At 41.6% G+C, this 12,077-nt stretch overlaps 1 protein-coding gene and 1 long non-coding RNA gene across 10 annotated transcripts in view; one reads left to right on the plus strand and one right to left on the minus strand.

Moving 5' to 3' along the window:
* LOC103351369 (uncharacterized) overlaps positions 1-2,664 on the plus strand; it is a 133,511-nt gene extending 130,847 nt beyond the window's left edge. Inside the window, exon 3 of the long non-coding RNA XR_016222137.1 lies at positions 2,586-2,664. This is a non-coding gene — a long non-coding RNA (uncharacterized LOC103351369). The remainder of the gene's footprint in view (positions 1-2,585) is intronic.
* The window catches only part of HECTD2 (HECT domain E3 ubiquitin protein ligase 2), a 101,713-nt gene that overhangs the window by 31,751 nt on the left and 57,885 nt on the right, over positions 1-12,077 (minus strand). For 6 of the 9 annotated variants that reach the window (XR_016222136.1, XM_051823369.3, XM_089314774.1 and 3 more), the window contains 2 exons: positions 2,448-2,512; positions 15-60 (listed from right to left, as the gene is read on the minus strand). Coding sequence is in view for 5 of the 9 variants with exons in the window: in XM_051823369.3 (XP_051679329.2) it covers positions 15-60; positions 2,448-2,512 (111 nt within the window). In the remaining 4 variants the exon portion in view is untranslated. Of the gene's footprint in view, positions 1-14; positions 61-2,447; positions 2,513-3,090; positions 3,203-12,077 lie in introns of those variants that run through there. The other 3 variants (XM_089314775.1, XM_089314773.1, XM_089314772.1) reach the window with 3 other exon arrangements.

Raw genomic sequence — 12,077 nt, forward strand, 5'->3', positions numbered from 1 at the left:
TCATGCTCTCTTACCTGTAAAAGTATAAAGTATGCTCTAAGATCATCTTTTGTTCGTGGACTGAAAAAGAAATAAGCATAGCTCATTATAGATGAGTGTTTAATTTCATAGTATATAATTGAAAATGACCAACAAATGTTTGTGAGAATTGAGTTGAAGAGAGGGAGAGGGAGAGAGGGAGAGAGGGAGAGAGGGGGAGAGGGGGAGAGGGGGAGAGGGAGAGGAATATCTTCCATCCACTGGTTCACCCCCCAAATGGCCACAAGGGCTGGAGCTGGGCCAATCTGAAGCCAGGAGCTAGGAGCTTCTTCCAGGTCTTCCACTTGGGTAGTGGGGGTCCAAGTGCTTGGGCCATCTTTGGCTGCACGCCCAGGTGCATGATCAGGGAGCTGGATTGGAAGTGCAGACTTAAACCAGCGTCCATCCATCCGGAATGCCGGCACTGCAGACGGCTTTACTCATTGTACCACAACACCAGCTCCATGAGTCACATTTCTTAGGAAGTTTCTGACGATATGTTCTTACTACAATATTTAGAAAGTGGCTAACTCCCAGTTTGTACTTAATTCTTCAGTCCTTAGCCACTTCATTACCTTCTCTCTGAGGTCTGAAATTGAATTTTTCAAATAGGATATAGGAAACAGGTGTAATAGAAAAGGTCAATTTTCTTAATATAGTAAGAGTTCTTGACAGAAAAATAGATAAAATGGCAACAGAACCTGGCCAAAGTATGTGAATAATTTGTAAAAGAATAACTATAAATAGCTAACAAATGACAAAATGTTAATCTCATTAGTACTAAGGAAAAATAAAAAATAAATCCAGTTTCCATTTAGAAAAGTAGCCAAGCTTTGTTATAAGGATATACAACTGAGAGCTTAGTTAGGCCTTCTCATATCCTTTATATAAGTATTTGTTGTCATAATTGTTTCAGAGAACTAATCTGCAAAATGTGTGAGGTGTCTTAAAATTCTTCTACTCCTATAATTCTTCAAGGAAAGTTTTAGGTAAATACTCAGAAAAGATGACTGTTATACAAAATGTTCACTTTGGCATTATAAACACAATCATTCTTGAATATTTTAGAGGAATTACAGTACAGTCATTTGTTAGGTTATTAGGCAATCATTAAAAATTGTGGTTTAAGAAGGAAAATGCAAGCTAATTACTACAATGATAAACCAGGAAAAATACTGTTCAGTTAAAAATCACATATACAATATGATATTGTATTGTACAGTACTGAACTACACAATGTTATTGTACAATACAATAACAATTGAACTATACAATACAATATCGTATAATATTGAACTATACATTATATTATGTGTTATGCTCTAAAAATGTACTAGGAAAAATTATAAAATATTAGTATGTTTTCCTTATACTTCTCTGCCTTTTCTGTAATAAGCATGGTTTTCTTTGAGAATAAAAACAGTGTTATTAAAATGCCTGCGGTACCTTTAACATTTCATTTACAATTTTGAGTTAGGTATTTTTAAAAACTGGGCTTAATATATAAACATTTGAATTATAATTCAGTGGCATTCCTTTGGCTTTTAGAGTGGATACTATTTAAATAACATTATTTAAATACTATAAATCTGAATGCTATATACTTAAAAGTTTTTAAAGTTTATTTATTTAATTAACAGGAAGAGCAACAGAGAGTGAGCACTCCCATCCTCTGATTTGCTCCCCAAATGCCTATGAGAGCTGGGGCTGAGACAGGCTGAATCCAGGATCCTGGAACTCCATCCAGGTCTTCCTCATAAACTTGGGTCATCACCTGCTGCCTCCCAGGGTGTGAATTAGCAGAAAGCTGGAATTGGAAATAGGACTAGGACCTGAACTCGGGGACTTTGATATGGAATGCAGGCATCCCAAGCAGCATCTTAACTGCTGTGCAACTGCCCATACCCCTGTGTACTTTTAAAAAGACACTTTGGTGCATTATATATAGTCATCGTTCAAAACATTATCAAATTACAACACATGATTCCTTAAATAGGGCCTAATATTTAGTTCTGACTAAAAATTTGTAGTAGCTAAACTTAAGTTTCCATATATTAGAAATAAGAAAAAAGATTCGCTCTGACTACCAAGAAGCCCAAGGCTAAACTCAGTGCTCATATTATCTTATGTAAGTTACTGTCATGAGTACTCATCCTGTTTCTATAAAGCATGTGCATATGTGCACACACACAAATCTTTATATATAATTTTTAAAGGTCTACAGATCACATATGGCTACCTATGAATTCTGGGAAGTCACAAATTTCAAGTTAAACAGCTTTGTTGTAAAGGCTTATAATTCTTTTTTGATTTATGTAATTATAACACCACTAAAATCCGAGAGTAAAATATATACTAACGTATACAAGATATATGAGATGTTTAAGTTAACCATATATACTGATTAGCTAAAAACTGGTTATAATTACCCTTTCCATTCTCGCAACAGGCTGTTAATGATTCCCTTTAACACTGTCTTCTGAATGTCTTGAGGCTGCAATCAAAAGAAAACAACCAATTAGGATTAGCCATTTAGGTGAGTTCTTATATGTTCATTTTACTTTCAGATCTGTTTAAATGGTTAAAATTGGACTTCAAGACTGAGGACTGACATGACCATATTGATTTCACATTTGAGAACTCTGGTGAGTACAAATGACAAGATTATACTGAGAACTCTCCCTAAGATGTACAGCATAACCTTTGATGATCAACAATAGTTTTATGTAACTATAAAAAATTTCATTTTCCTTGACTTTACAATATTAAATCATAACACAAATCCAAGAATGGCAAGTTTGCCAATATAAAATGATTACATATATTTTGAATATATTCAGTCCTATTATGTTACAATTATCAGTTAAACCCATAATTCTTTATTAAGTGAAACCAAATTATTTTAATTAAAAATATGTTAACAGGGAAAAGACTTTGTTCATTATAGGATAGATTTATGAAAGGCATAAAATAATATTCCTCTGTAGTTTAATAATTCAAACAAATTTTAAGAATTTATTTACTGCCAACTATCTCAAGAATGAATAAAAATAAAATAGGTCTAGATAGTACTTTCTGGTAGCTTTGGGATCCACAAGGAGAGAAGGCCCACACTTCCGGGAATGGAGAGTCCCTACCCGCACTTCCGGGAACGAAAAGTCCTTGTCAAGGTCCCTGCAGGTGCCTAAAGGTCAACAAATGAGGATCAGACCCACCTCAACCTTTAACCCCCATGCCCTCCCAACTTCTGACACACGACTTCCCTAGCCCCTCCCCCTCTGTTGAGATGGAGAATCTCACTAGGGAGCGAATTCCAATACAAGCTTGTAAATTGATTGATTCATCTGGCTGGGAAGATTTGTTACGTGCTGGACACCTTACACTTTCCTTCACAATAGAATAACACTTCATTAACTAGAAGTTAAAATAACCAGTAACATATCTGTGTCTTGACAATCGACAAGAAAATAAATTTATATTATGATTTATTTAAAAACAACAGCCATGATTTCCAAGAAATGTATATTACCATCCATTCAGCCTAGCTCTTACTGCTTTCTCTCCATCTGCTCACAGTGTCCCTTCACACCCAGAAGGCAGACACTACCCCAGCCCAATCACTTATTTAGTGTCCGCCCCTGAGCAATGCTAAGGCTGCAGGAGAAAAATCAAGCAACTGTGCTGCCTGGATCCACTTCAAGTTTGTGACCACAAGTCTCAAAACACACCACTACCACCAGCAGTTTTCTAACACAGCTCTAGTTCATTTACTCCCATACTCTCTAAGGCAATTCTTTTTTGTTTTGTTTTGTTTTGACAGGCAGAGTGGACAGTGAGAGAGAGAGACAGAGAGAAAGGTTTTCCTTTGCCGTTGGTTCACCCTCCAATGGCCGCCACGGCCGGTGCGCTGATCCGAAGGCAGGAGCCAGGTGCTTCTTCTGGTCTCCCATGCAGGTGCAGGGCCCAAGCACTTGGGCCATCCTCCACTGCCTTCCGGGGCCACAGCAGAGAGCTGGTCTGGAAGAGGGGCAACTGGGACAGAATCTGGTGCCCCGACCGGGACTAGAACCCGGTGTGCGGGCGCCACAAGGCGGAGGATTAGCCAAGTGAGCCTCAGCGCCAGCCTCTCTAAGGCAATTCTTATTCAAATCTGCTCCTCTGTGTTTTTGGTTTTGTTATTTTGGTGTTTCATGGTACTGACATTTTTGAAGAGTTTAGGCCACTTGCAGGCCTTTTTTTTTTTTTTTTTTTTTGAGATTTAAAAGTATTTATTAGAATCAAGGACCTCCAGCCAGAGCAGCACGGAGGGGGGCATCCAAGAGAGGAAAACAATCAGATTGGCATTCTGTTACCAGGCAGGGACAAAAACCATCAAAAGACCCCATTTACAATTCTCCATCCTGTCTGGCCTGCTAAGGGTGGGGGAGATAACATCTGTTAGGGGGAAATGGGCGATGACTGCTCTGGCTGCTTCATGCTGAAAAGGGGCGTCTTTGGGAAGGGAAGTCAAGGCAGGGTTGCAGCAGGAGGTGGCTTCCCAGTGGGATGCAGTGCCAGCTTGCAGAAACTGCTTCCATGTGCATGAGGCCATTTGTTTTTGCCAGAATATCCTTTAACTTAAGGTCTTCTGTGATTTTCTTGTCATTAGATTTAGTTTATGCAATTTTGACAGGAAGATTCATTAATGATGTTTCCTTCTCAGTGTATCACATCAAGATGCACTTGATGTCACTTCAGTAATTCGGTTAACTAGGAAAGGCAGTCACTAAACCAATTATCACTACTATGGGAGGAAATCTGAAGTTTTTAACTTTATTATTCTGTCTGCATTTATTAGTTCACATACCATTATTAAAAAGGGCTTTCATTTCTCCTACATTTATCTATCTATATATTTATCTGCCTAACAATTGTCTGTTTGTTTAATTATTACCAGTATGGACTAAAATATCCTTAATTTACCTAGGGGGTTATATTTCATTATTATTTTTAAAAGTCAAATTAGATTTGGTCAATTAAGCCTTTCAGCTGACTCATGTGTGACTTCATAATTTCCTTTATTAGTAATAGATTTTATTTTTTTAAGAGTTATGTATTTATTTAAAAGGCAGAGTCAGAGAGAGAGCATCATGGAGAGAAAGAAGGTCTTCCATCCACTGGTTCAGTCCCCAAATAGCTGCAATGACCGGAGGTGGGCCTATCTGAAACCAGGAGCAAGGAGCTTCTCCTGGATGTCCAAGTGGGTGCAGGGGCCCAAGGACTTGGGCTATGTTTCACTGCTTTCCCAGATGCACTAGCAGGGAGCTGGACTGGAAGTAGAGTAGCTGGGAATTGAACCAGCACCCAAACAGGATGCCAGTGTCACAGGTGGTGTCTTTACCCGCTATACAACAGCACCAGCACCTAGATTATTTTTTTAAAGATTTATTTATTTATTTGAAAGGCAGAGTTACAGAGAGGCAGAGGCAGAGAGAGAGACAGAGAGAGAGGTCTTCCATCCATTGGTTCACTCTCCAGATGGCCACAATGGCTGGAGCTGAGCCGATCTGAAGCCAGGAGCCAGGAGCCTCTTCTGGATGTCTTCTGCTCTCTACTGCTTTCCCAGGCCATAGCAGAGAGCTGGATCAGAAGTAGAGCAGCCGGGACTTGAACCGGCACTCACATGGGATGCCAGCTCTGCAGGCTGTGTCTTTACCCACTACAGCACAGCGCCGCCCCCCCACCCCAGGCTATTTTTTAAAGCACTTTGGGCTTACAGAAAATTTGTACAGGAAGTATAGAGTTCCCATATATATATATACTCTCCCCATGCCCACAGCTTCCCTTACATTAACAGCTTGTATTAGTGTTGTCCATTTTCTACAATCAGTGAAACAGTATTTGATAAATTAGCTAAAGTCTATAGTTTGTATTAGTGTTTATTCTTTTTTTTTTTTTGACAGGCAGAGTGGACAGTGAGAGAGAGAGACAGAGAGAAAGGTCTTCCTTTGCCGTTGGTTCACCCTCCAATGGCCGCCGCGGCCGGCACGCTGCAGCCGGCGCACCGCGCTGATCCGATGGCAGGAGCCAGGAGCCAGGTGCTTTTCCTGGTCTCCCATGGGGTGCAGGGCCCAAGCACTTGGGCCATCCTTCACTGCACTCCCTGGCCACAGCAGAGAGCTGGCCTGGAAGAGGGGCAACCGGGACAGAATCCAGCGCCCCAACCGGGACTAGAACCTGGTGTGCCAGCACCGCAAGGCGGAGGATTAGCCTAGTGAGCCGCGGCGCCGGCCTAGTGTTTATTCTTTGTATTGTACAGTTCAGTGGGTTCTGACACGGGTATAATCTTACATAACCGCCAGTATGCTTTCATATGGAATAGTTTCACCATCCTAAAAACCACCTGTGCCTCACCTACTCTCCATTTTGCCTTCTGAGTCCCTAATCTTTTTACTGTCTTTGTAATTTTGCCTTTCCAGAATACTATATAATTGGAATCACATAGTAAGTTGTGGGGAGCAACTCGGACTAGACTAAGTTACTGGAATTAAGACTTATTCTATGCATCTGCTCTCCCACAATATGGCGCTGGGAGAGGAGAAAACAGCTTCTACACAGCTGCCTCCAGTTCAGCCAATAAACTGTAGGACTTGCTCCTGATTGGAGGAGAGCAGCGTACTTGGCGTGTGGGCAGCTGAGTTGGGATTGGCAGAGGAGGACTATAAAGGAGGAGAGAGACGGCATGCACCAGGAACATCTAAGGGGAACACCTGTGCAGCCCCCGAGAGAGCTGGCCGGCGGTGTGCCGCTCCCCCGCGGAAGTGGGGAAAGTGGCCAGGGGGAACCCTTCCCTCCGTGGAAGGGTCGGTAGCCAACCCGGGAAGAACCAGCAGCAAACCCGGGGAGGGCCGAGCAGACGAAAGAACAGCGCAGGGTCCTGTGTCGTTCCTCCACGAAGACGGGGAGCGACATAATGGTGCCGTGACTTGGATAGGAAACCTAGGAGGGAAGAAACAGGAAGAAGTGGAAAATATCGGAGAGAGAGACTAGCAAACAGCCTAGGGAAAAGCCGGACAAAAAAGGTGCCGGAAGAAGCTATTGAAAGCCTAGGCATAGACTCAGATACGGACTACGGGGGGAAGCTGGGAGAAATCTCTAAGGGCGAAAGCGAAAGTGAAAGCTAGAACAAACAGACTTGGATACGGACTGTGGGGAGAAGCCAGGAGAAATGAGGGAGGAATATTGTTGGAAGAAAACTTAGGGAAATATACCGGGTAGAGAAAAATGTTAGGGAAATTGAAGCCGCGGGGGGCAGGCCGAGGCGGAAACGAAAGCCACTTTGGGATTCTCAAGTTAGCCCGGGAATAGGGGGCGAAAAGTTAAAACCAGAAGCGGAAACGTAAGCCCGGTTGGGATCCGTCTGATTAGCCCGGGGAGCAAAGGACGGGAAGCCAGATCGTGGGGCGGAAACGTGAGCTGGGTTGAATTCGCCAGGTTAGCCCGGGGAACTTAGATTGAATACTAGTGGCGGAGACGTAAGCTACGCTGTGTGACTCGTGGAGGCTGCCGTGCGCAGAGAGAGCGTGCGGGGCACAAGTAGATAGGGAACGCTGGGCTAGTGTGAGACCGTGGAGTGTGCGCGCAAAGCCGAGCCGCGCAGATGAGAGAGGCGCGGGCTGAAGCGGCTCAGCTGGGAAGCCGCCGAGAAGCAGCCTCGGGGCGGGCGCCGGGAAGCCGCGGGGATAAGAGAAACAGAAGTTTAGAAGTAAAATGAGAGAAATAGGAATGTTGGCAGACAGAAGTAAAATGGGAGAAATAGGAATGCCCGGAGATAGAGAAATAGAGAAATAGAAAGGCCTCCCCTCAACACAGCAATGAGAGAGCTTGGATTCGGTCTGCCTGATTAGGAAGGCGGTGAGCACCTGTGGGCGGCTAGCAGCTTATGCGCCGCAGGTCACCGAAGACAGGCACGAGTTAACATCAATAAGGCCTCCCCACAATACCGCAATGAGAAGGCTTGGATTCGGTCTGCCTGATTAGTAAGGCGGTAAGCACCAGCAGGCAGCTCGACTAGAGTATGAGCTGCAGGTCACCGAAGATAGGCACGAATCAACACCAATAAGCCTCCCCACAATATGGCAATGAGAAGGCTTGGATTCGGTTTGCCTGATAGGGCTTGTAAGCACCTGCAGGCAGAGCAGAGCATGTGCTGCAGGGCACCGAACACAGGCACGCATCAGCGCCTAAAAACCTCCTCACAACATGGCAAAGAGAGGACCCAGATTCGGTTTGCCTGATTGATAGGACTTGTAAGAAACTGTGGCAACTCTAGCAAGCAGAGCAGAGTGTGTGCCGCGGGGCACCGAAGACAGGCGCGTATCAACGCCAAAAATAAAAAGAAAGGGGGATCTGTGGGGAGCAACTCGGACTAGACTAAGTTACTGGAATTAAGACTTATTCTATGCATCTGCTCTCCCACAATATGGCGCTGGGAGAGGAGAAAACAGCTTCTACACAGCTGCCTCCAGTTCAGCCAATAAACTGTAGGACTTGCTCCTGATTGGAGGAGAGCAGCGTACTTGGCGTGTGGGCAGCTGAGTTGGGATTGGCAGAGGAGGACTATAAAGGAGGAGAGAGACGGCATGCACCAGGAACATCTAAGGGGAACACCTGTGCAGCCCCCGAGAGAGCCGGCCGGCGGTGTGCCGCTCCCCTGCGGAAGTGGGGAAAGTGGCCAGGGGGAACCACCCTTCCACGGAGGTGGAAGGGACAGTAGCCAACCCGGGAAGAACCAGCAGCAAACCCGGGGAGGGCCGAGCAGATGAAAGAACAGCGCAGGGTCCTGTGTTGTTCCTCCATGAAGAGGGGGAGCGACATAATGGCGCCGTGACTCGGATATGAAGCCTAGGCAGGGTTTAGTGTCGTTCCTCCATGAAGAGGGGGAGCGACAGTAAGTAACCTTTTCAGATTGGCTTCTTTTACTTAGCAATACACATTTAAGATTTCCCCATGTCTTTTTATGAATTGATAGTTCATCTCTTTTTATTGTTCAAAAATATTCCAGGGTATGGATATACCAGTTTGTTTATCCATTCACCTACTGAGGGATATCTTAGTTGCTTTCAATTTTGGCAATTATGAATAAAGCTGCTATAAATATTTGCATATTTTGGGGAAGATAAAAAGTTTATAACTCATTTGGCTAAATATCTAGTAGCATGACTGTTTGGTCACATGCTAAACCTATGTTCGGTCTTTCAAAAAAGTGAAAATACAATATATCAAAATTTCTGGGATGCATTCAAAGCAGCACTTTGCAGGGTGGGGAAACTGTCCTGCCAAGGGCCATTTGGGTACTGACAACATCACTCGTGGGCCGCACAAAGTTATCAACTTAAAAATTAGCCTGCTATAGATTTACTGAGTTTTGAGTCCCACCTGTGGATTGCAGCACCAACCAAAGGATATCGCAGGTCTTGTACAGCCCCAGGGCCAGACATTGCTCATCCTTGATTAAAGGCAAATGTATAAGGGGGCTTCAAAAGATTTTTAGGAAAATGGAATTTAAAAATGATTCTGCTGCAAAATGTTTTGAAATCCATGCCATTTTTTCAAAATACACATTTTTCATGAAGTTTTTGAAGACCCTGAATGAATATATTAGGAAAAAAGATTTCAAATCAATCATTTAAGCTTCCACCTTAAAAAATTAAAAGAACAAATTAAATCCAACAGAAGGAAGGAAAGAAATAAGAAAAAGCTGAAATCAATGAAATTGAAAACAGGGAACTGATAGAGAAAATTAAAAAAAAAAACAAATGCAATTTTTCTGAAGAGATCAACAAAACTGACAAACCTATAGCCTGACTCATCAAGAAAGGAAGAAAGAACACAATAACAACACCAGAAATGAAAGAAGGAATGTCACTACTGACCCCATGGACTTAAAGGGAAAGTACTGTACAATTATGAACAAGTCTATCGCCACATATTTGATATCCTGTATGTGTCCTTGAAGACACAATATACAATTTCATATGATAGATTATCTAAGTAGACCTATGTCTACTACATAAATGGAAGTGATAATCTTTCAAAACAGAATGTACCAGGCCCAGATAGCTTTATTGGTGAGTTCTACCAGATATTTAAGGTGAAAATGATACCAATTTCTTAAAATTCCTTCCAGGGGCCGGCACCATGGCTCACTTGGTTAATCCTCTGCCTGCAGCACTGGCATCCCATATGGGTGCCGGGTTCTAGTCCCGGTTGCTCCTCTTCCAATCCAGCTCTCTGCTGTGGCCTGGGAGTGGGAGACCAGGAAGAAGCACCTGGCTCCTGGCTTTGGATCGGTCCGACCGTGGCGGCCATTTGGGTGGTGAACCAACGGAGGGAAGACCTTTCTCTCTGTCTCTCTCTCTCACTGTCTAACTCTGTGTGTCAAATAAAAATAAAACAAAAATTCCTTCCATAAAAAAGCAGAGAGAATACTTCCTAATTCATTCTGTTAGGTCTGCATTACTCTACTAATCAAAGTGCAGAAAGAAATTACAAGAAAGGAAAATTATGAACTAACATTTCTCATGAACATAGATGCAAAAACTCTAAAAAATACTAGCAATTGAACAAAAATTATTTTAAAAATGACCCATCATGACCAAGTGCTAAAATTTGTCAAATAGTTCTTTTGCATCTGTTGATAGGATCAATTTTCTTCTTTAGTCTATTGATGTGATGAATTATATTAATTGATTTTCAAATGTTGAACCAGCACTGCATGCCATTAATTCCATTTCTCCAAAAATCTTTTAAAGTATGTAAAAGTTACATCACTGAGTTTTTTTTTTTAAACATGGTTATAGTATTAAAAATATAGTTTGGTTTAATTACTTTCAGTTTGTATTCCATGTTGAAAGGTAATTTCCTCATGTCTGTAGACCTAATTTTTTAGTGCTAATAAAACAGAATCATGCCACACCAAAAGAAGTCAGAGAAGTGGACCCAGACGTAGGACTGTTGGATCACAGTATACGCACATACACATTTGTTGAGTGGCAGTAGATAATGCCAGGTAGTTTCCCAAAATAGTCGTATCAATTTATACTCACATCAGCAAGATATATAACTTTGCTTTTTCTATAATATTGCTAATTCTCGGTAAGGTTTTTGAAAAAAATTTATTAATTTTGATGGATGGATACTGTTATTTCCATTTCTCTGATAACCAGTGATATTTAATAGTAAAGTATTCAGAACGAGAATAAGACAAAGAGATCTGCTACTACTTCTTTTATTCAAAATTATATAAGAGGCCCTACCTAGTGCAGTAAGACGAATATATTCATCCATTCATAAAAGATGTAAAGAAGAGAAAGAGATAAAACTCATTTTCCATAAGACATGATTGTGTACATAGAAAATCCAAGTAAATTTATTGACACACTATGTAACACTTCTATAAAGAAAACTACAAAACAATATTGAGAAAAAATCAGAGATGACCTAGGTATTTGGAAGTTTTACCACATTCACAGATTGAAAGGATGTCAATTCTCCACAAATTGATGTATAACAGGAAGGTTCTCAAAGTGTGGTCCTTGAATCAGGAGCATCAAGCTATGAGAAGTCTTCAAAAAGTTCATGGAAAATTCACATTACAAAAAATTATGCATGGATTTAAAATCTTTTGGCACCAAAACAAACTTAACTTCTAATTCCATCTTCCTATCAATGTTGTGCAGTACTCTTGTATCCTGGAAATTTGTTACAATTTAAAATTCTTGGGTTTTGCTTAAGACAGATGGGATCTGAAACCCGGTATTTTAACAAGCCCTTCTTGTGATTCTGACACGTACTGAAGTTTAACAAACAGTTTTATAGATTTAGTGCAATTCTAATACAATCAAAGAACTTACCTCCTTGTGCTGAGTAGACAAAGCATTACTTTAGCAAGCCTTTATCAACAAGGGTTGTATGGATCTAAATGTATTTTCTGCTTAATTCTCAGTTAATTAGAAAAACAAAAGAATAAGATGATATAACTTTCTGAGAGTCTGAACAACATTTACAATAAAATAATA

The sequence above is a fragment of the Oryctolagus cuniculus genome, chromosome 15, assembly GCF_051225735.1.
Source record: "Oryctolagus cuniculus isolate XC-2025 breed Fujian yellow rabbit chromosome 15, ASM5122573v1, whole genome shotgun sequence".
Taxonomy (NCBI): domain Eukaryota; kingdom Metazoa; phylum Chordata; class Mammalia; order Lagomorpha; family Leporidae; genus Oryctolagus; species Oryctolagus cuniculus.